The sequence below is a fragment of the Mytilinidion resinicola genome, assembly GCF_010093595.1.
Source record: "Mytilinidion resinicola strain CBS 304.34 unplaced genomic scaffold BDZ99scaffold_22, whole genome shotgun sequence".
Taxonomy (NCBI): Eukaryota; Fungi; Ascomycota; class Dothideomycetes; order Mytilinidiales; family Mytilinidiaceae; genus Mytilinidion; species Mytilinidion resinicola.
Genome location: NW_022985458.1, coordinates 52,733 through 74,999, shown reverse-complemented (window position 1 = coordinate 74,999; position 22,267 = coordinate 52,733). Strand labels below are relative to the sequence as shown.

Below are 22,267 nucleotides of genomic sequence, written 5' to 3'. Positions count from 1 at the left end.
GTAAATGTAGGTACTAAACTCCATTCGTGCGCCGTTGGGCGGAAGGGCCGCGCCGGGCCCGGGCGCCGTGGGCCAAGGTAGATACCCAGACATGTACCAATTCAGGGAAACCCACTGGTTACTTTGCTCTCTGTCATCATCTGCTCTCTAGCCTCATCCCTTCGCCGGTCCCATACAAGCAGCATGGCTCCCGACGCCCTCGACGTCTACCGTAACGGGTTCCTGACCCTCAAAAGCTCGCACCTGGGCCGTCTCGTCACCGATGTCCGCAACCCGGGCGACGACTTCTGGCCCGATACTGACGATGCCCTCCCGGAGCACGACGTGGAGACAAGCCCCTTCATGACGCTGCGCGATGCCGGATCCACCAGCGCGAGCGGAGGACTCGGCGCAAAGCTATCCAGGCTCTTCACGGGGGACGTAGCCTTCGAGGGCAGCAATTCCAACGACCTGCAGACGAATGAACTGCTTAGGTATCATCTCCTGCTGCAGAGACGCTACTTCATGAACATGTGCGCCGCCGAGGACACGCGGAAATGGATGGAGAAGGCCATGCTAGACTACCCGCTGTTCTTGGTGGTGGGACTCATCACCGTCAAGGACGCCGAGGCGCAGGCGGACCGCCAGCGGGGTGGGCAGGCGTCATTCTCGGGGGAGGCTCCCGTGGGCGAGTCGCTGGGCATACCAGACCCCGAGGGCATTGCAAATGTCGGGCTGAACATGCATGCCGGCGGGTCGTCAGGGCGGACCATCTCGTTCACTGCTCCAGGTGAGCGCGTCATCGGCGTGCGGTATCGCAAGCTCAAGTTTAAGGTGCTCAAGAAAAAGAGCGTTGACACGGCCTCGCTGGAGAACAATTCCAATCGATGGGAGATGTTCACGGCGGGCGACCGCGCAGGCGAGGAGGATGTCATCGAGGCGGACTTGGAGGAGGAGCTGGCGGAGGATGATCTCGAATGCGACGTGGATGAGGATGACATGGTCGTTCTTGAGGCAGACGTGTAAGAACTCGATGGGAATCCATGGGATGTCATTGCCCATTCTCTGGGATCGGAGTCGCCGTTGGTGTCCGCCTCTTCTACAGGCTTGCGGTGCCCGAGATGGCCTTTAGTGGCATGCATTCGTCAAGCGAACAGTCTGGAGTGACCGGGAACTCTCGGTATCCGATTCTAGGAGGGCCGCTCTTTGCTGTTGAGAATATGCCGACCAGAACGTTTTATATTTGTGGACTTCTAACTAGCGCTAGTGATCTTCTATGTGACGCCTACTTCTAGTTATGCATAAGATAGCCGTTGAACTTCTTAAATGGATCTCTAAAAATGAATGTGCCTTGCGAGGTGGGCTTGACATAGTATGACCGTTATGAGGGCACCATCTAACGAGGAGGATACGATTAGGGGAGAAGTAGGCAGCAACGGAACAGTTAGAGCAGGGGTCACCCAAGTTCTCGAAAGCGTTATCTAAATCAGATATATACTGAGAGGCAGTTTTAACCGATTGCTTGTGAGAACGGTGAAGACAGAAGCGACGCCAGTGGTGGTGAAATTGGGGTGAGCCATGAGGACGAACTCAGTCAGGCTGATGACGTGTTAGTGACAAATTCTCCGCGACGTGAATCAAGCAATCGCCATGTTCGGAAGAAGGGGCGCGGCACGTCACGAACCGCTCTTAAACCAACGGATTGGAGGACCATGCGTACGAAGTCGTCTCGACATGTAACGTCATCCCAACCACGACACCTTGTTGGGCCCAGAACAGACAGGGTGACTTAGTCTAGCTCCCCGTAAACATCCTCTCCAAGAGCAAAGGCTGCAGATGAACCCAACATCAATTATAGACTTAGCGCCAACCCCGCCTACTAGGTAGCGGATATTGCTTTTTACCCTGTGCCAGAGGCTTCGTCGATTATAACAGCAATTATCCGTTGCAATAAGTCGATAACACCTCTAGACCCGATAGCGCTTGCTACTAGATTTCTCGGAGAGAGAGGTTAAGTTATCCGGGTAACTAAGGTATTGCAGGATTTATAGTTGTTACTGGGATACTAGTCCGGTAATAGTCTATTAGACTTATATACTTGTTGCAGCTGGACGGTGCTTAGTAGAGACCAGAACAGTAACCCTTATAGCGATGCTGCGAATGTTAAAGCTAAAGACGAAGACGAAGACAAAAACAACAAAGATAAGGACAAGAACAAGGATGCAGGTGAAGATACAACGGAAAGCAAGCATTATGCTATAGCTTATAACCTAAGGTTTAATAAAGGCGGTATACGCTCCCGCAAATAAACGCGTGTAGCGTGGTTAGAGTTGGAAAACCTGCAGTTACTTTTATGCAAGAACAAAATAGCTATAAAGTAGAAGGCAATATTTAAACTCTTTCTAGATTAAACCCTAGGTGCTATACGTCAGTGGAGATTACATCGCACATGGCAGATGAGTTATTTGAAGCGCTCCATGACTCTCAAAAATTCACAGCTGCTCGTGCAATAGCTAGCGAAGACTTTATGGTATATGATATGCTGATGGCAACAGTAAGTACACACACTTCAAAACCTACTCCACTGCTAACCGATTACAGAATTGGTTCCCCGGTGCTACTGCAGATACGTTACAAGCGTCTGGCCTGATGGAAAAACCGACCATGGTGAAGAATGTGGTGAAGAAAGGACGAGAGCCACGCTCACGCACACGCACGAAGAAGACGGGTTTGGAAGACCATCAAAAGCCGCCTCCGCAACAAGGCAATGACGAGGTTATACCGGGTATTTATTATTTGCCTTTGGAAGGCGATAGCGAAAGGAAGATCGCGACCAAGGTCTGAGCTTTGGCTTGTATTCGATAGACTACTCTCGGATACTTAATTTTGCATCAAAACACCGGTGACCGTTACAGTATCGACTTCCATGTTACACAACGGTGAGGCTCGCGGAACGGTTGCGACGTGAACGTGGAGGTGTTCGTCGCGACGCCAAATTTACCCCGAAGACGGTACTGAGAGAGGCATGTCCTTTGGTGGGGGGGAGGTAGTGACGGATCAGAGCGCGTGCTGGAAATCCTGAATTATTGGCCGTAGGATCCGCGTGCGATAATCATCTGATAAGTTCTCACGGTCGCAGCGGAAAGGTTTCGGAGGCCCGTCCGGTTCTAACGGGGGGGAAAAATACCTATGTTTTCCCATGTATAGGAAGGCTCCCTCGGGAACCCTGACAGAGAGGAGGCGCCGCTCACGAGGAAGGGGAAATGGTGAGTCGAGAAAGATCTGGATGCTTCTGAAGCCAGATTCATGTCACCAAAGTGTCTAAGTGGGAAAATTGAGTGTGCAATAAAAGCTAATCTTGGGGGTAGGGATATTGGCACACCCCTTAATCACTCCGCGCACACCCCCTTTTTCACTCCACGCACACCCCCCTCTCTCGTCTCATCTTCTGATTGGCTGGAGCGGCTCGGAGCTTCGTCCGGAGCTCTATTCTCACGTGCATTTGCACATGTAGCCTTTCTTATTCACTTAGCCGTACGTGAGCTCATACGTAAGGCTATACAAATCGGCATGGCTATACAGCCTCTCTATTTTACAGTGCATTCTTTCCGATTCGTGTGGCCTTACATATGAGCTCACGTACGGCTGTATATACGGCTGCACGAATTGGAAAGAATGCGCCGTAGAACGGAGAGGCTGTATAGCTATGCCGATTCGTATAGCCTTATGTATAGCCTCACGTATGAGCTCACGTATGAGCTCACGTATAAGCTTATATACGAGCTCACGTACAAGCTTATATATAAGCTTACGTACAAGCTTACATATGAGCTTACGTACAAGCTCACGTACGAGCTCGCGTACGGCCTCGCGTATAGCATCACGTGCAGAGAGATGTAAAGGTAAATGCCCGGAGGAAGCTCCGCGCTGCTCCGAGCCAATTAGAAAGTGGTGAAGCGCCAAGAGGGGGAGGTGTGCGTGGAGTGATTTAGTGGGTGTGCGCGGAGTGATTAGGGGGTGTGCCAATATCCCTCCCCAATCTTGGCAAGCTGGTAAAAACAATACTCAAACATTCTTGGTTCACCGTCTCTAGCATGAGCGCATCCTTTTAATTGCCCCATGAAGCGCCTCGATCCTACATCGCGGCCCTCACGAAAACTTTGTCTGACGCCTGCGATGACCAGGACTCGACGCAAGCCACTGCGATAGTTTCGGCGAGCCAGAGACGGCCCACCCGACGCCAAGTGTCAACTCGAACGAGAGCGGCCGGGGAGAGCATCGAAGCTGTAAGCCATCCCCTCCCCCTCGACCAACTTTACGCCCACCCACCCAACCAACTTCCGTCGCGTCGTCTCTTGGCGTGCGTGTATAAGGAACGTCTACCACGAAAGAGTCATGTTGGCCGCGCTTGCTCCGCCGCGGCCTGTTACTATAACAGTCGGCTGAGGTGTGTTTATCGAGTGTTGTTTGTTTTATTATGCTGGATCCTTCACCTCTCGGCAGAATAGGATTGCCTGGTCTTGGCCAAGTGCTGACTCAGTAACTAGTGGACCTTGCGAACTCCAGGATCTCGCAAGTGGTCGAGTTGCTGGCACGTGGGAGAAGACCACGTGACAAGCATGTTTCGCCGCGGCGGGGCGTTCCCAGGCCGGAGCATACCGCCAAATATTACCAACGCAGAAACCAGTTTCAGAAGGTGAGTATTAAAGCGATACTAACCTATATACAATTGCTGACTGTCCCGGAAGAAGATGTCAAAGCCTCAAGAATACCCTTCGCCTCCAGCTCCACCTCCAGCTCCGAACCGTCGAACAGGATCGGGCCTGTCGACCCCTTTCAAACCTGGAATAGTTTGGCAAATCTCTTTTAAAGATATTCCCCCTTCAAAGATAACTAAACATGAGTTTCCTACAACACAAGCCAACGCCAGGGACAAAGACAATACCTACTAAGAAGAACAATAATGTGGGCACGTCTCACGTACTCTGTACAACAATCAACTGTCGCAGACCCTACAGAATACGGCATGCGTTGGTTGTTTTGCTCATGTCGCTGTTTTGGCCGCGAAAAGACTCTTGTCGTTGCTCCCTTTGCACCTCGCGTCGGTTTTTCTTGCGAACGCCCCTTCTTTTGCCGCCAGAAGACTCTTGTCTTTGTCTTATCCTTTGCCGCCTCAGCGTCCGGACGACGTCGTAAAAGGCCTTCTCAACATTTATGCACTTCTTCGCAGAAGCCTCCACAAAGCTGCATCCCAGCTCGCGAGCGAGTGCGCTGCCTTCCTTGGCCGGCACTTCGCGTTCTGTCACCCTATCGCACTTGTTTCCCACCAGCATCACTACGGGGCCGAACGTAGAACCGTTCGATTCCTTGACCCGTTGGATTTGGTCGTGAAACTTTTGAATGCGGGCAAAGGATGGCCGGGACGAGATGCTATAGACCAGCACGAAGCCATCGCCATCTCGTATCCACTGGTCTCTCAGCGCAATGTATTCTTCTTGGCCTGCCGTGTCAAGCACTTCCAGCATGCATGACTGCGAGTCAATCTGCACCTGCTTGCGGTATGAATCCTCAATAGTCGGGTCGTAGGTTTCGATGAAATGGTTTAGACACAGCTAGAAATACAGTTAGTGATTGGCATTTGACAGGTGTGGAGGGGCCCACTTGGATGGTCAAGGCTGTCTTTCCAACGCCACCGTCCCCGAGCACCACGAGCTTATACAAAGTCACTTTCCCTGCCATTGTGGAGGTCTGCTGGCCCGGAAACTGCTAATCTGCTTTTGAATGGGGAACGAGATGCGAACCAGAGGTTTGGGATGGGCGAAAAGAAGGAGATTGGTTGGACAGTCTGGCGGTTCGACTAATGCATAAGAACTCAGGGCGCAGGAAGACGCAAAAAACGTGCAGGAAGGCAACCAGTGAGGATGAAATGAGAGCTGGTAAGGCAACGAGTTGACGGACCGCGTCGGGCGTAACATGCTATATAATTTTGAGCATTAAAGCATTTCATCATTTGATGTCTCTGGTCCTCATCTCAGCGCCATCAATGGACCTTATTGGAGGATAGTGGGCGACGGGGCACCGGGGCCTCCGACGTGAGCACACTTCGTGAAATGGCCCGTCAAAGAGTAGGCCGAGCAGCCACTCGTGCAGTCGGACGCACAATCGGTGGGGTGGAGCTGGGCGTCATGCAGTCCAGTGCGTAGTTACCAGGGCCAGGGTTGAGCGGAAGATCGACCGAGCAGAAGATCGAGCAATCAAATGTGCAATAAAACGCACAGTCCACAGGGACCTACCCCGCTCCACCCCAATGATTAAGTACATATACACAGAAGCTTATACTCGTTACTAAGCCTTTCGGACTAATTTGAAATTCATGTCCATCACGAGCATACCGCGCCCCCCAGGAAGAAGCATGTCCTCTGTGTCGCTATCCGTATTCTGAGGGGTGATTTCTCTTACACCGACACCTATGCGGCCAGATCCACCTGTCCATGACATGAGTCTATCATCATCGACCGCTTTGAAAGTATGATACTGGAGAAATTCATAGTCCCCGTTGTTAGTTTGTTCGGCCCGGATATCTTCGCGTTAGAATTCGCAGGAATTTGAAAATGTGCCAAAGTCGATCCTACCTCGGGCATCAGAGCGATGAGCTAGATTCCTAGCCGGACGTTCGATTCGAGGGCCGTTCGATGTGTGATGCTCGCTCGCGGAGGAGGTGCGATGCCTGCGAAATGCGTCAATATAGGTATTTGTCACTAGACAAATGGGAGTGCAAGAATTCAGGCTATGGTCGCACAATCTTAGCTGCCGTAGTATGGTGGATGAAGCAGCTTATTCTGTATTCAGCTTGAAGTAAATGCAGTTGACAGACTAAGTCGGCTAGGAGAGGAAAACTGTAATTCGCGCAATAACATGTCAGCATACTCGTAGCCATGGAAGGGATACTCTTCACCTTGGATGGCTGTTAATGCACCACCTGCCAGTGGCTTGGCGAATGGAGCAGGCAAGAAGCGCGAAGAGAGGTGGATCGTAGGTTTGAAACGTAGAGCGGCTTTACTGGGCTGCGGCGCAGGCGACCAGCGAAATGGAGCCAAATGAATGGGAGTGTAACTTAAATGTGTTCATAAGTCGATAAGCCACATAACGGCGTTGGTGCCCAACGGGAAGATTATATAAAAGAATCTCGAGCCTCAGCCATGCCCCGCCATTGAACTTTTCCAGCGTCACGTGCATAACACTGGCCGCCCTTGTCGAACTGTTGAACGGGTAAGGCGTCCGCTATGACGCGCATCTCAACTGTGCGTTGGCTAGCTGCCTGCGGTCTTAGGTCTTTGGAACGATGCTTAAGGCGATTTAATAGTCGTGGCTGCGAACCTGTGCGAGAGGGTGGCGGTGCGTCGTTTTGCGGCGGCTGGGTTGCGGCGCACGCGGCGTTTCAAAGTGGGTGTTCCTCGGCAAACTAGTGGCCATAGGGAACACCTAAGTGATCATCGAGAAGTGCTACAGGATGTCTTCGCACCCTGACTGATACTGGTTACTTATCCGATCTATTGACATTTCCTTCAGGATAACTTTCTATGTGAGAAACATCAAATTAGCTGAGCAAAAGATCGGGCAAGAGTCGAGCAAAAGGTCGAGCAAGAGGTCGAGCAGTCCCACGAGCAGTCCCACGAGCAGTCCCACGAGTAGTCCCACGAGAAGTCCAGCGAGTCGCAGTCGAATGCGCAATCAATGAGATCGAGCAGTCAAGTGAGCAGTCACATGAGCAGTCAAGCGAGCAGTCAAGTGAGCAGTCAAGCGAGCAGCCGAGTGCGCCCGCTTGGTGGAGTCTGCAGCTAGCCGCAGGCGCACGAGCCGATATGCCCCCATATCAACAATAAGTTAGCTACCTTTGCTCTTCTTCGCGACGAATCGGAGTCGGAACCGCGATCCGTGGTGCAAGCTATGTCCGGAGGCATGGCAAGTACCACACTCGTTACCTTACCGTTTGAATCGGCGATCCAGATACAGGCGGCACTCTTCATCGTCATGCCACCCACGCGCCTGACACTTGCAGGAATATTGGAAGGTGAATGGAGGGTGTGACTGGAGTATGGTTAGCACCGTATTCGAAGAAGCAAATACACGTTCACTGACACTGGGCTGATTGTAAAATAACGTTGTAAAGTGGCGATCATGAAAAGGTGTAGGCGATGGAAACAGTACTAGAAAGTAGGGAAACAAAAGGGAGAAGCTGTTAGCATAGGTTTGTGACAGAAGCTTGTTGTTCGCATTCGCAGGGTCGCCTCGCGTCGACAACGTCGCATTGGTCTGGACGGTTGAGACCCGAGTAAAGGTGATTGTGACACGCATCGAGGAATTCAGGGAGAGACGTCTTGCGGGTTTTTTCTTCAGCCTTTTCCTGCGCCTGCTCTGCATTCTCACGTCTGCGTTGTTCTTCTTCGCGTCTGCACTGTTCTTCCTCCTGAGCACGTTCCGCGACCTCCCGTCTACGTTGCTCCTCTTCGCGTCTACGCTGCTCTTCAAAAAACAGCATTTTGTAGTCGGGCGACTGTTGAGCCATGTTGAGGGATAACAGAATAGCAGATGTACTTGGTAGGGTTTGTTGACATCGTCCGGGCGCGTTTTGAGAAATATTGGACCGATGTACTATCGGACCGCAGTGGTGAGGGGACCGCGGTGGTGAGGACGGCGCGGTGGTGAAGACGGTAAGGACGACGCGGTGTTGAGGACGGCGCGGTAGTGAGGACGGCGCGGTAGTGAGGACGGTAAAAACGGAGCGCGGTGGTGAGGGAACCGCGGTGGTGAGGACGGCGCGGTGGTAAGGACGGTAAGGATGGCGCGCGGTGGTGAGGACGGCGCGGTGGTGAGGACGGCGCGGTAGTGAGGATGGTAAGGATAGCGCGGTGAGTAGGGGCGTCGAGTGGTAATGGGGATGTGGTGGGGAGAGGTGAGTCTATCGCGGCGGGAAGTCCTCAGCGCTGAGGCTTAATACTAGCGCTGTAGTCGCTGACGGAGTTGGAGAGTGGTGGTGGAGGTAAGATGGTTGAGGTGATGGCCTGGAAATGTGGCTGTGTGCCTGCATTTAGGCGTACAGAGGGGGGTCAATGCGGTCTATTAAATGCTGCATGCTTGTTCAAGAGTCGCAGGCGGGTGCGAAAGGATAGTACGCGTCGTAGGAGACACTTTGCATTAGCTGTGATGGCCGTCGCCGCCAGAACGCGTGCCAGCGCGATTGAAAAGGTGGTGGGACCATGCGCAGCCACAGGCTGGGCAAAGTTCCGATTTGTGGCGAAATTTACTTGCAGTGGCTGAAAGATATGTGGCTATGCGAAGCCTTTTGTGGCGCACCGCCATATCTTTGGACAAGCCACGTGTCCAGTTTGCCTGAAGCTGCTTCTCACTCGGTTCCCTCCCATAACTATTACCTATCACCATCACTTACCACCGTAAGCTAAGATGGACAGAGCCAGTCCGGTACTGGCACAAGGTGTCCCTCCTGACGTGCCTAAATCACACTGTGCACCAAAGCGGGTGGTCCTCAGATGTCGCGAACAATATTTTCAAGACCAGGGAGCGATGGTTACGGCTTTCTTTGATTCGCAAAATCTCAAACCTCCAGAGGACTACTATACACATATATGTTTTGAACCCTCTTCGCCTTCCAATTTATATCTTGTCCTTGACCTCCATTGCAAAGAGACCCCCGGTGTCGACCTCAGCGAGTTGGAACTTCAAGTTTTCAAAGTTTCGAGAAGAGATGCATTGTATGTTGCTTTAACTATCCACCAGACCTAACTTAATTAGCTTTATCTAGTATATTTGAAAACCTCGGAGAGGCTGCTCGCAAGCTCGCTCGCCAGCGATCTCTTAGTCTGCGTTGGGGAACTAACCAGTCTAATCAGAGGAGTTAGGCGGCGTATTTCCCAAATAAACAGGACAGTCCCCTTCTATATCCGTGTCTTAAGCATTGAGGGCCAATAGGAGATCTCTGAGTTTCCCGCTTGGAGGCATATATGGCTGGGTGCCGTTTTGAGGTGCGTTTGGACAGTAGCTGATATAGTTGCGGATCCGGTGGGGAGGGTCACCGTTACAAGAGTTATATGTCTTGCAAGCCCACTCGCATATTATGTTAAGAGGACGGGCTAATATAAGGAAGGGAGTTTGTAAATACTTGATGGTGAAGCTTTGCCCTGCAGTTGCAATAATGATGATGTTTTGCTAATAAGGACCTGAAGATTAAAGGACTGGGTAAAATCTGTATAGTTAATAGAGTGCCGTCTTTTATATAGGGCCAGAGCAATGCAAGCTGCCATCTCCTTCACCTCAGGCTGCAGTCTTGGCATTTCCGGGGCAATACACAGGAAGCATAGCAGCTTGAAATATGACGTCTCCAGCGCCTACGCAATACTCCACCATACATATCAGAGCATTATGGTTGCATATCGGGCGATCTGCAGGACGATTCATGGACTCCATTTATAGCACCATGGAAATGCGGAGAACCAGCGGGACGGGACGGTAAGCCGATCCCATCCTCCAGCTCCGGGGGTTTCTAGCTACCAGATGCGATTGGGCAAGCAAGTAATTAGCCTCAAATTCACCGACCAGTTCAAAATAAAGTTCATTGGAGGGACAACGGGGCGTAGTTGACCCATTCATCGCCGTGCAGCTGTGACTTTATTGCATACTAGAACCCTGCAGCCTCGACGCCAGGGTCAGAATATCCCATTGCACCAGAGTGTAATCGCTTCAAAGCCGGTCAATTAGTTGGATGTTTAGAGATATGCCTTCTACGCGTCACCTGCTTTTATTATGGCGGCTTAGCTAATATCTAATCGTGCGGTTTTTTAGTCTGGTGCAGCAGCCATATATCCGATTAAGCTATTTTGGCAAGGAAAAATTCATAGCACATGGCTTGATTGGCGGCCTGCCTAAGACAATAAGGCTCTCCTTGTTTTGCAGACGAGTAGTGGTTCGTAAAAAGGGAACAGGATAAAGCTACTGCGTGAAGAGAATTCTGGAAGTGCATATAATAAGTCCACGGATGGCCCCAGTAGTGCAGATAAGCACCCTAATTCAATCCTTATAGGCTACAATAATTAGAATCCCGGCGTACGCGACCTAACAGCCCAGCTTGCCGCATGGATTGCCGCCGAGTTTACAAAGCGGAGGTATAAGGAGTGGGATCTCGGGTTTCCAGTGTTCGCCGTCGAGATTGATGGCGATAATTGGCTGCTGCGTGTCGCTGCTGCACGTGTTGTGCCAAGCACCAGCGCTGCAACCAAGTCTCCCAGAGATGGAGAAGGGGATGCACAGGAAACGGAAGCGGAAGAAGGACCGATGTCGCTCCCAGAAGATGAATACAAGCTCTTCTTCTTTGGACCGCTGGCTCTCGGCAATACATTGACTCTCGAGAGCTCGAAGAGGTTGCTTGCCAACCTAGTTGATATTACGAAGTGGGGGCAGGTCCGAGTTTTGGACGTGGTGGGAGGTGAATGTGAAGATGGTTTTGGAGAAGAGGATACGGCGTTGAATAGATAGCGACGTTCTTTTAATACCCGTTTTAAATTAATAAGTGAGAGCTATCGGTCCAGAAGGACATCCAGGCTGTTCAAAGAATTCTTTCCTTATCTTGGATCTAACTTGCGGCGAATGCATTTTTTTTTTCCTCTGCTATAAACAGCACCTCCACTAGGGACTTAAGAAGGAAGATAGTATCCACGCCAGTAATATAGCACTCGCCGTTGCGAAGAAGTATGCATTAACTGAGCGTGGAGAAATCGGGGACGAGCTTGAAGGGAGCATGTTCGGAGTCACATGATAAAATAGGCATTCACTAAGCAAAGCTAGTCGAAAGTCGCCCCGTCAGCCAGCAGCGAAATCCTCTTGCATCCGGTCCCATGAATCGTTCGGCGGCAGACTCATTTCAGCAAAAGTGGAGGAGGATGAGAGCGTCGGTTTGCGTGGCGTCAGGAAGCAGTCACGTGGCAGTCCGCTGGTATCGGGCGGAACTCTCGGCCCGGCGCTCCAGATCTCAGCCTTGCAAATTTCACCCCTCCATGCCCCACTCACTTAAGGGTCGACGCCGTCATTATAAGCTTTTGGCCCCCGACATGGTATCTGGATCTTTATTGGCAGCATCCAAAGCTGTGCAGGTCCAACGAAGTGCCCTATCAACCGCAGCGGAATTTATCGGCGATGAATCACCCCTACACATACGGGCCGAAATGTCATATCAGCAAAGCATTACATTACGCCTTAAGGCAAACTTCGACTACTCTGAGCGCGTTATACACGACTTTTGCTGTAGCCGTGGTGATTACAAACAAAACTGTATATCAAATTTCTATCGGCAATATCAGCTAGACATGGTTGGCAAGAGACTAAATGCTCTGTATGGACAACTTCATCGCTCGCACTTGGAGAACTTGGTACAATGCGAAAAATACGAATTTGCCATCCAGGAGGTCGACGACTGCCAATTGTAGGTTGCTGCAAAGTCGCAACCTGAGGGGCTGTCAAGCGCCCAAGCGGAAAGTCGGGGAAATTCGGGGTCATTTATTATTCTAGCTGTCTTGGGAGCTGGCCCTCGGCTGACTACCCGCTAAGACTTGTAACATTTACCATGCGAAGATGCGCATCCCTTTAGATGAGAGTAGATAGCGCTTCATCTGGCTAAAGAAGGTTATTTAGTACCGTTTGCTCTCTTACGACTTGTTCCTGCGGACGGCTCGGCCTAGATGTCGCTGGCATCCCTTGGATGATGAAATGGAGCCACGCAAATTTTCCAAGCTTTACCGTGCTTAAAAGTGTTCTATGCAATATCCTTAGCTGCCACTATCCACTCATGATCGATAATGCCTGATTGTGCCATCCCAGAGAGCCCAGTTGTGTCCACCTTCCTAAGGGGTGGAGCAATATACCCAGACGTTGAGAGGGGCATGCGCTTGTGAGTGCGGGACTCCTACCTGGGTGTCGTATTGGTATTGTTGTAATTGTGCATTCCACTGCCACCATGCTTCACCAGATGTACTCTGGGTTGCCGCCGCGGTAGCCGATGAGACAGCCGCGCGAGGTGTAGCCGTAGATTGTGTGATTGCGTAGAATAGCGACGCGGCAGCGGTGGAAGTAACGGCTGTGGTCTGAGAAGGCTGGCCAAGCCACCTCCGCGGCATTTACATCTCCCGTGACGTGACTTACGATACAACTCTGCATTCAAGGCTGGTCTCGTCCTACTGATGCGCTTTTATCCTCAATTGACCTCACGACCAAAACAAGGTCAATTTCTCGTGTACTTCCGACATGATGTTGCGCGAGATTCCTCCACCTCTGCTGCCGAGAGATGGTGCCCTCTTTTATCGGCCACCAGAAGTTAAGCTGTGCGATGACGCCGCGCGTAATGGCGATCTAAAAAGAGTCACAGAACTCGTCCAACAGCTCCTCCACAGCCCTCGTCCATCGTCTGAGACCCAAAAGCCGCACCCGGGGTGGTTGTACAGCTCCATCACCACCGCCATCGAGCGCCATGACCTCGACATGGTCCAATTCCTCCTCGACGAGAACGTCACAACCCGGGACGCCCTCCTCCCCTTTGAGGAGGCGGTACGTTGTCGAGCTTTCGAGGTATTGGAACTATTCCTACAGCATGGATGGGATATCAATAAACCCCTGCATCGGAACGAACCGCCCGTGTTAAGGTAACTCCCCTGTCTTAATCTTCCTATTCTGCTAACAGTCTTTCCGTATTAGCATTCCTCTCTGCACCGGAGACAAAGAAATGGTCATCTGGCTACTCGACCACGGCGCCGACCCCAATGCCCGCTGCGCCTGGGACTACACGCCGACATCGCAAGCCATGTTGGGCGCGCCGCTCGATCTCATAGACTACCTCTTCACCCGCGGCGCCGATGCACGGCGTGGAGAACTGCTGCAGTACGCCGTCCTAAGAGACACGCCCGATGCATTGGATGTCGTGCGGCGCGCTGTGGAGCACGGTGCCCCGATTAACAAGGTCAAGTACGAAAACGAGCCTAAGGTGTTTCGGGAGCGGGAGCTGTTAGGGTTGGGGACGCCGCTGCATCGCACGGCGGAGTTTGGAAGAGCTGAGATTGTGAAGTACTTGCTTGAGCGAGGAGCCGATCCGTTGAAGTTGGATAGCAGGGGGAAAAAGCCGCGCTACTGGGCGGATATCAAGGGCCATACTCAGGTTAAATTGATGTGAACTCTGATTTCTATAGACGTCTAGCTAGTTGTATATATACTAGGGGAAGGAAGGGGGCCACCCCCAGGGTGGCGCGCTAGTAAGTTCAGATGAGCCCTGCACAGCTGAGGCTTCAGCTCGGTTCTCTACAGCTGAGATTTCAGCTGGGTTCTCTACAGCTGATGTTCGGAGAGTAGCTTTCTGGCATATGAGTTGTTGATCCTAGGTTGTAGTGCTGCAACCTGAGTGCCATCCGGCCGTGGGGATTGCGCTTATTCATGCGGAGGATCAGTGGAGTAAGATGCGGTTAAAGGAGATAAGCAATTTGTAGGTCTTAGGTGTGCTGTGGTGAGGCTCAAGCTGTGGCTACTGATTTCTTCCCATCGTGGGTGATCGTAGCAAGGAGGTGATGGCAGGACGTAGGTGATGGCAGGACGTGGTGATCGTAGGACGTGGTGATTGTTGGAGCTGGGTGGTCGTAGTAGGAGCGTTGTTGAGACTCCTCGATGCCTATCGGTGTGCCGATATCCGAAAGAAGTCGGGGCGGTGCGCGGGCACTGTGTTTGGCACTCCCTGGTAGTGACGGGACACTTTAAAATTGGTGCGGACATGACACCTCTAAACGCTTTCCACGCTACAAGGGAACAGGTTAGGCGTGAGGCGCCAAACTTAAAAAATTCAATTATCCTCCTTACTAGCGTTCTTGATGGTGTGCTCAGGGTCGCTCAGGCAGTGTTTAGGGCTGCTGGTCCTTGGCTCAGGTTAAAGCAGCGCCTGCTCAGGTCCCAAGACGGAAACGGAATTGGGGTCCCCTTTTGGCGATTGTGACTATAAAGGTAGGGAATTCAATATTGGAATTACTTGCTACGAATTTATCACGCTCATTTATCCCCCCTCTCAACTCCGTTGGTCTCCCACTGGGGCAGCACCTCATCCAAACCCTCCGATATGGCAACGTCACCCCTTGAGATCGAGACCACAACACACGACGAATCGCCCTAAGACCTGCGAAAATCGAGCCGCGTACCGAAACCAGCCCCGAAAGTCGTAGAAGTAGGTCCAATGCGACGCGGCCGAGCAATAGCCCATAACATGATTAGGGCGGCATCGCCAAGTTGGATAGGGTACATATATCGATATGCTCGTAGCGATGGATCATTTCCCTTGCAGCATGTGCCAGCGCGTCCGTACTGCGCCTGGGGTCGGATCTGGGAAGAGTTTGAATATATCCTTCCAGCCCATGGTCATGTTCTTCCTGTACGAAAGTAACCGCAGGTTGTCCGACTCGAACCACGGTACACGCGTTCGTTGGCGGAAGCGCATATCGTTTCTATTGAACCTCGGATCAGTGCCCATAGCATGAGGTTTGTATTCCGTTGTGTCTTCATCTGTATTCTTGTCCTCGTCCTCGTCCTCTTCGCCCATGTGGGTGTCTGGATGGCCAGCGTTATGATTTGCAGCATCGCTGTGAGGATTGCTCTTCTGGTCTGCCCTGAGCACCGTCCAACCCCGACGAGGACGTGAGTGTGATGCACCATCGTCATATCGGCATCCCAGTAACAACCATGAATCCTGCGATACCTGGGTTATCCGGATGACTTGGCCTCTCTCTCCGAGAATGCTAGTGTCAAGCGCTATCTGGTCTAGAGGCAATGTCGACTCATTGCAACGGACAATTGCTGATACAATCGACAAGGTCTTTGGCACAGGGTAAAGAGTAACATCGGCTGTCTGGTAGGCCGGGTTGGCGCTGAGTCCATAACCGATGCTGGGTTCATCTGCAGCCGTCGCTCTTAGAGAGGATGTTTGCGGGGAGCTAGACCGAGTCACTCTATCTGTTCTGGACCCAGACAGGTGTCGTGATTGGGACGGCATTACTTGTCGAGACGTCCTCGTACGCATCGTGCTCCAATCCTGTAGTCTAAGAGCGGTTCGTGACGTATCATGCCCATTCTGTAACTCAAGGAGGTCGCTTTGAGGTAGGTCCGAGGTGTTGGCGCCATCGTCTTTGCCGCTGACTCTGAGAGGTGGAAAATGGCTGCTGCGGGCCTGCGGCGGCGGCGTCGTCGACATCGGTGTGTGCACAGGACTAGGTGCAAGGCTCTCTGCCTGTGGCTGGGCCGACAGCTGCTTTGCTGAACGGGAGTCTTCCGAGGCCGGTTTCGAGGTGGGGTCCAGCACTTCCATAGAGGTAGTCGCATCGGCGAATGGGGCGTAATTCCGCTCGTGTGTTGCAGATGGCCAGTTTCTCATGCCGACATTATCGTAAAGTGCGGGGGAATCATCGCGTGGGTTAAGTTGTTTTTGTTGCTTCTGGGGTCGCAGGTCCTTGGCGTCGTCTTTGGCATCGGAATTATAATCGAGCTTCCGTTTGTTTGGTGTCGATAACAGATCGCCTACACTATTCACCTTCTCGCAATTGTTCTCCATATCGGCCGGCGAATTGTCTACATCTGTCAGTTTAAGATCGCGGTTACCGCAGCATCTGGTACTCACCGAGTCTTTCTCCCTTATCGACTCTCGAAGACTCTTGACCGGCGGCCATGCATGTCCCAAGCCCCTGCCTAGACGGTGAGGCAGCCGCAGCAATGATGCGCTCAGCTGAATCATCCGTTTGATTCCCGTCTGGCGCCGCAGATTCGGTATTGGTTTGGAGAGGTCGGCGTCCGAGTAGTTCCTCCAGCGTAGGTAGCCCCTCATAGATACTGTCGTCTCCATCACCTGATGGGCGTCGGAGAGATCCTCCAGCTCAGATAGCTCCTCATCGCTATCGCTACTGTCGTCTCCATCATCTGTTGGTCGTTAGACAAGTCCATTGCAATAAAGGCGAAGTGCGTACCTAGCTTAAGACCTTCCCTATCAGCTTCGCTTCCCTCAGCTTCCGAGTCCGAATCGGACCCATCATCCTCGATGACCACCGGATGTTCTTTGTCGTTCCCATCTGCAGGTTCTCTATCAGTGTAAGAATTCAAGATCGGGATATTGTAACGTGCCTGAGTAAAGCAACCCTGCCGCCTTCGCTATCCGCATTGTCGGGGTAAGAGACCTCTCCCTCTTAGAGTCGCCGCTCGGTGCGTCCTCGGATGTCACGACTTTGCGACGTCGAGAAGCCGACTTTTTGGGAGGGTAGGTGTAGGAATTAATTATATCAAGTGAAATCTCTAGAGGCATACGGAAAGAAGGTCGAGTGTGGGAATTAATATAATCAAGTGAAATCGCCGGAGGCACATGGAAATGAGGTCGAGAAGTCGCCAGTATTGCTGTCGCGAATCTGCAGTCGTTGAGCCGTTGGAATCGCCGTTGCCTTGTGCCTTTCTGGGTAGGCCTTTGGCGGGGGAAATGTCAGGGCTTATAAGGTCCTCTCTTCGCGCATAGCCTTCATGTGCAGCATCAGCCTTCGAAAGACACCCCGGAATTCTCAGCAAATTAATGTACGTGATGCATGTGCATTGAGAGGGCGCGAGTCAGAGCAGACTGCCACCCGCAATGCATGAATTGCAAAGGCTTCAGCTTGCCGCCTGGTCAGCGCCCTTAGGAAGCTGCGGTCGAGTCGTATCCATCTATCCGGCCTGTCGCATTCCAGCTGACACCATCGTGACGCCAAACCCCTTATCAGGAGGTTAGCGGCGAAGCAGATCCTCTGCCCTTATTCGTTGAGTAAGGGCTAGACCAACACCCTTAGGAGTGCCATAACCCTCTGCGCTGTATCGGATGATCCGTGCCGTGTCCGATATACGGAAACAGGTGGTTATCAGATGCTCCGTGACTTCATGCATGCGGTCCTGTGCTGTATCTGTTGGTGGCGATAAGCGAGTGATCTGCAACGACCCACTGCGCTGCATCAGACAATTCGTGCCGTGTCCAATGGTGCCCTGCCGTGACTGATTATGGGGATGGGCCGATGGCTTGTAAAGGTGATAACCACCATCTCAGTGCATGTACGTACGCTCTGCCGTCGATGCTCCCCTAAGCTCAACAACCCCTCCTTGCTGTGTCTGGTGGATGCGAGTTAGATAAGCCATATACACTTCATGCGCCCCAAAAAATGACACTCTCCGGAAGGACAGTCACCGAGTTGCGGTGTCGCATCTGGCGAGTGCATGCATCCGAAAGGAGGCCCCCTCCAGAGTCGTTATTGCCGCTGGACGCTTATCTCTTCCCACTACTCTTGGCGTGCTGGCGGATTGACATTGGGTAAATACCATATTGGTGGGGGACTGCAACCTATCGGAACTCCCGACCGCGAATCACTTGGTCACAGAGTGAGTCGGCGGAAGCAGACGAGTGCCTCTAATCAGCAGGATGCTAGCAGGATGCGAAGCAAGCCTAGTACGCCTCGGATTCTCACCCAATCCTGCTGAGACCATCCTTCGTAGCGTTGGCACGTGAGGGCTGTGCCGTGAGCCGTTGCCGTTGGAGCCAACGCCGCCTAAGCAACGCCAGCGTTCCATCCTGCTTGAAGGACCGTTGCCCTGTGTTCTGCGAGCTTGTAGCTGTTTAAATCCTCGTAAAATGTTCCCTCTCGGCTCTCTACCAAGCCGCGATTCTATATAATTGCTAATCTGCGGCGACACCGAGCCGAGACTGATCAGAATAAAACGGAAGGCAAGTGGCGAAGGCGGAGTAAGGCAAAGGGGACGCGCGTTGTGAGACCATCTAACTCCGCCTGGTCCAGGGGCATTATTATCAACAATGTTGTTTCCGGTGCTGCCAAGGTTGTCGCATACATGGTGAGCGAAATGCCTTAGTAACCGCATGAGGGGATACGTGGGACAATATGTGATGCTTGCTGAACGCTCCTTTTATGGCGGGCTGTGCTCCGGTAAGCAGAGACCCCTTCGCAGCCGTGCCGTTGATCCGTCCGCCCACCAACGTTGCAAGCCTGCGCGGACCATGCATATGCGCGTGCCACATTGCTTCGGGGGATCCAGGGTGACGTCCATCCGCCGATTCAGTGGTGCGTAGCATGGCCCCATGCAGCGGAGATCCAGCAGTGGACTAATTACGGTCTGTGGAACAGCTGGAGCTGATAAGTTGCAAGACACGGCGACTCCGGGGCCAATAGCATACAACCAATTCCGCACAAGTAACGTCTGCATAATCAAGCACGGCCGCCGGCTGAAATAGAATGAAACGCAAGGTGGCTAGGAGCTATTTGGGGATACAAGGGAGCTTGCAGCGCTAAGGGGCGGTGTTGCTTTGGGATGAAAACTATCGAGAAAACAAAGCAGGCAGCCGTGCTGACGTGGCGGTTCCTGTGAATCCCATGGATCGGCAGCTGCGGGTACTGGCTCTCTGGAGGCGAAGGGATGCCTGAGTACGGGGGGAACGCCTTTGAGTATCGTGAATGCCCGCACGCCTGAATTGGAGTCTCTTGGATTGAGCGGCAGAAAGGAGGCCATTGCGGCTCTAGCGGTGACAACTGGAGACGGACGTTCTCATCCATTATAACGGTAAGAGTGTGAGGGAGGAATTCGCTGTAGGAGTGCCCGAAAGGCGCTGCGCTATCATCAGTCTAAGACACGAAATTAAGGGAAGTGGGCAGGGCTTGCATGTGCGCGGACGTTAATGGGTGCATGAAAATGGCTCATGGGCAGGACGAGAGGGGGCCAATTAAAAGCGAGCATAAGGAGGCGCAGGCGTTGGGGGAAAGAGAGGATGGAGGAGGGGGGTAAAACGGCGAGGGAAGGACGCTTTTATGGGATGAAGTCGGAGCACGGGCCAGGATAAAGCGGCAAGTCAGCAAGCGAGGGCGCGTTGCCCGCAAAGGAAGCATCCATTTCCTAATGCAGTTCCACTCTTACAGTTATTCCTTAAGTTATAGTTTAAATAAAAAATGGAGCACCTTAGTTATCACCCCCCCTTTCTTTACATACCACCCCCCTTTTCTCTGCGTATCACCCCCCTATATTAGGCCTAGCTCCGGCCCGTATGAATATTGTTCCACCAATCAAACTCACTCGCTTGACTGCTCGTGCTCAATGAAGAATTTACATCACCAGCGCACACTCTCTCGATGCATCAACACCACGTCCTCTACATCACTACCCTCACCACCGTGCCCCTCCGGCCGCCCCCTGGGGCCGCCACGCGTCCGTAGAGGAAGAGGACCAGGCACGTGGAGGAACATCGCATCTCCGGCGAGCTCGTAAGACTACTGCTCGTGCAGATTGCGACACCGACTAGCCAAATTACTATGGCAGGTGTCTCCACAGGCACGCCGGCGGTCGAGCGGACCATTGTAGTGTTGAATAATCCTATACAGTTCACAGGTACAGCTCCAGATCGCTCCACCGGACAAGCAGGCACTCCAACAGCTACTCAGGGCTCTATTTCCTTAGTCCCCGATAGCCAACCAGCCCCTGAGGATGCCCCTATGTCTACACCTGAGAAGGAGGCTGTTTATGGTGAAGGAACCGGTGTGAGGCCTTGGTATACAGGTCTAGTTGGCGTTCCTTTTAGTCAGCAATTGGACGGTGGCCATCTAGGCGCTTTCCGCTGGTAGAGTAGCTAGAGTAGCTAGAGTGAATAGAGTCCTATTGGCCCAGATGATGCATCCTTTCCAGTTTGTGTATACATACTCTCCATTTTACGCAGCCTATACGGAGGCAAGCGAGTAAGTTTGATTGGTGGAACAATATTCATACGGGCCGGAGCTAGGCCTAATGTAGGTGATACGCAGAGAAAAGGGGGGTGGTATGTAAAGAAAGGGGGGGTGATAACTAAGGTGCTCCTAAAAAATAGTGCCTTAAAAAGTTAATAAAATTTAGGGGAGCACTACTTATACACCCCCTTTTTACTATATATACACCCCCTAATCGCTACATATACACCCCTCCCCCTCCTTTTAGCGCCTCGCCACCTTCTAATTAGCTTAGAGCACTGCTCTATAGCCTCCGATTCGCTTGCTTAACTTGCTTACTAATTCCGAATGCTCTCTCTAAATGCGGCTATATACAACACAAGCAATTACATTATACCAATTTGTATAGCCTTATATACGAGCTCACGTACAAGCTCATGTACGAGCTCACATATAGCCTCACGTACGAGCTTACGTACAAGCTCACGTACGAGCTCACGTACGAGCTCACGTACGGCCTTACGTACGAGCTCACGTACAAGCTCACGTACGGCCTCGCATATAGCATCACGTACGGCCTTGTGTATAGCATTATATACGGCCTTACGTATAGCATTACGTGTAGAAAGATGTAAAGGTGAATGCCTAGAGGAAGCTCCGGGCTCTCCGAGCCAATCAAAAGGTGGTGAAGCGCCAAGAGGGGGGGGTGTACGTGTAGTGAAAAGGGGGTGTACGAGTAGCGCTCCCCAAAATTTAACTCTTTTTTTTTTTGTTATGTCCCCCTAGCACAAGCACAAGCACGATCACGTGCCATAGATTAGGTGAACCCTAATCACGTGCGCCCTCGGGGCCTACGTGGCCCGAGGCTCCGGCCACGCCTACGGCGTGCACACCGGAAGGCTATAGAAGCCTACAATTCGCTTGCTCTTCCTGTAAACCCCCCAGTCATTCTATTCTTTTTGTGCTGGCCTGTGGGCAGCCTGGCGTAGTGTTGTAATACGCGACTGCGCTTAGAATACTTGGTGCTTGAGCACGCACAACTGGGTCGGGTTCGAACCCAAGTGGTGTTATCACAGGCAAATTTTTAACGACGCTGCGCTGATAGCGCCTGGATTGGTCTAGAGGACGTCCAGAAGACATTGGACGATGTTGTAGCACGTGTCCAAGCGGTGGACGGCATCGTAGTATGCGTCCACCGCACCCCCGTATGGGGTTTCGCCATCAAAGTATGGCCGAAGCACCCTGAGGGGGCACGAGCCGCATTACTATGCGCTCAGCATATCTTTTAGTCTAGCTGCCAGACGTGATCGGTTTCTGGCAAGACAAGCCCCCTAGCCTGATGTGTATTGTAGACCGAGCCAGCCAGGTGCTGGCGCAAGCCCTTCTTCCAGATGTGCCTAGGATATACGCTTCCCTTGCAAAACGGGGCGATGTTCCTCTCTCTACCCTCCATTATCGTGACAAGGGACGACGCGCAATAGAGAAAAAGGCCCAAAACC

At 52.2% G+C, this 22,267-nt stretch overlaps 8 protein-coding genes across 8 annotated transcripts; 4 read left to right on the top strand and 4 right to left on the bottom strand.

Moving 5' to 3' along the window:
• Positions 1–110: 110 nt before the first annotated feature.
• Positions 111–1,455, top strand: BDZ99DRAFT_467441 (uncharacterized protein). Its single transcript, XM_033721020.1, has one exon. It carries the CDS (start codon positions 184–186, stop codon positions 1,003–1,005), a length of 822 nt encoding a protein of 273 aa, XP_033571347.1. The 5' UTR covers positions 111–183; the 3' UTR covers positions 1,006–1,455.
• Positions 1,456–4,665: 3,210 nt separating this feature from the next.
• BDZ99DRAFT_467440 (ras-domain-containing protein) lies at positions 4,666–5,807 on the bottom strand. Its single transcript, XM_033721019.1, has 2 exons — positions 5,641–5,807; positions 4,666–5,591 (listed from the first exon to the last, which is right to left on the bottom strand). Exons 1-2 carry the CDS (start codon positions 5,716–5,718, stop codon positions 4,992–4,994), a joined length of 678 nt encoding a protein of 225 aa, XP_033571346.1. The 5' UTR covers positions 5,719–5,807; the 3' UTR covers positions 4,666–4,991.
• Positions 5,808–5,934: 127 nt separating this feature from the next.
• BDZ99DRAFT_467439 (uncharacterized protein) lies at positions 5,935–6,706 on the bottom strand. The gene is made up of 2 exons (XM_033721018.1): positions 6,612–6,706; positions 5,935–6,552 (listed from the first exon to the last, which is right to left on the bottom strand). The coding sequence occupies exons 1-2, from the start codon at positions 6,618–6,620 to the stop codon at positions 6,325–6,327; spliced, it is 237 nt and encodes a 78-aa protein (XP_033571345.1). The 5' UTR covers positions 6,621–6,706; the 3' UTR covers positions 5,935–6,324.
• Positions 6,707–8,218: 1,512 nt separating this feature from the next.
• Positions 8,219–8,545, bottom strand: BDZ99DRAFT_525587 (uncharacterized protein; the record flags this gene model as incomplete). Its single annotated transcript, XM_033726015.1, has 1 exon — positions 8,219–8,545. The coding sequence occupies one exon, from the start codon at positions 8,543–8,545 to the stop codon at positions 8,219–8,221; it is 327 nt and encodes a 108-aa protein (XP_033571344.1).
• An 840-nt stretch (positions 8,546–9,385) lies between these two features.
• Positions 9,386–10,335, top strand: BDZ99DRAFT_467436 (uncharacterized protein). The gene is made up of 2 exons (XM_033721017.1): positions 9,386–9,749; positions 9,800–10,335. The coding sequence occupies exons 1-2, from the start codon at positions 9,442–9,444 to the stop codon at positions 9,894–9,896; spliced, it is 405 nt and encodes a 134-aa protein (XP_033571343.1). The 5' UTR covers positions 9,386–9,441; the 3' UTR covers positions 9,897–10,335.
• Positions 10,336–10,471: 136 nt separating this feature from the next.
• BDZ99DRAFT_544886 (uncharacterized protein) lies at positions 10,472–11,906 on the top strand (the record flags this gene model as incomplete). The annotated part of the gene is made up of 3 exons (XM_033726824.1): positions 10,472–10,503; positions 10,687–10,699; positions 11,089–11,906. 3 exons carry the CDS (start codon positions 10,472–10,474, stop codon positions 11,524–11,526), a joined length of 483 nt encoding a protein of 160 aa, XP_033571342.1. The 3' UTR covers positions 11,527–11,906.
• A 1,329-nt stretch (positions 11,907–13,235) lies between these two features.
• On the top strand, positions 13,236–14,281 carry BDZ99DRAFT_425671 (ankyrin). Its single transcript, XM_033717099.1, has 2 exons — positions 13,236–13,682; positions 13,735–14,281. The coding sequence occupies exons 1-2, from the start codon at positions 13,288–13,290 to the stop codon at positions 14,204–14,206; spliced, it is 867 nt and encodes a 288-aa protein (XP_033571341.1). The 5' UTR covers positions 13,236–13,287; the 3' UTR covers positions 14,207–14,281.
• Positions 14,282–15,021: 740 nt separating this feature from the next.
• Positions 15,022–17,356, bottom strand: BDZ99DRAFT_502583 (uncharacterized protein; the record flags this gene model as incomplete). Its single annotated transcript, XM_033723903.1, has 4 exons — positions 15,022–16,632; positions 16,682–16,906; positions 17,025–17,137; positions 17,232–17,356. 4 exons carry the CDS (start codon positions 17,354–17,356, stop codon positions 15,341–15,343), a joined length of 1,755 nt encoding a protein of 584 aa, XP_033571340.1. The 3' UTR covers positions 15,022–15,340.
• Positions 17,357–22,267: the final 4,911 nt, after the last annotated feature.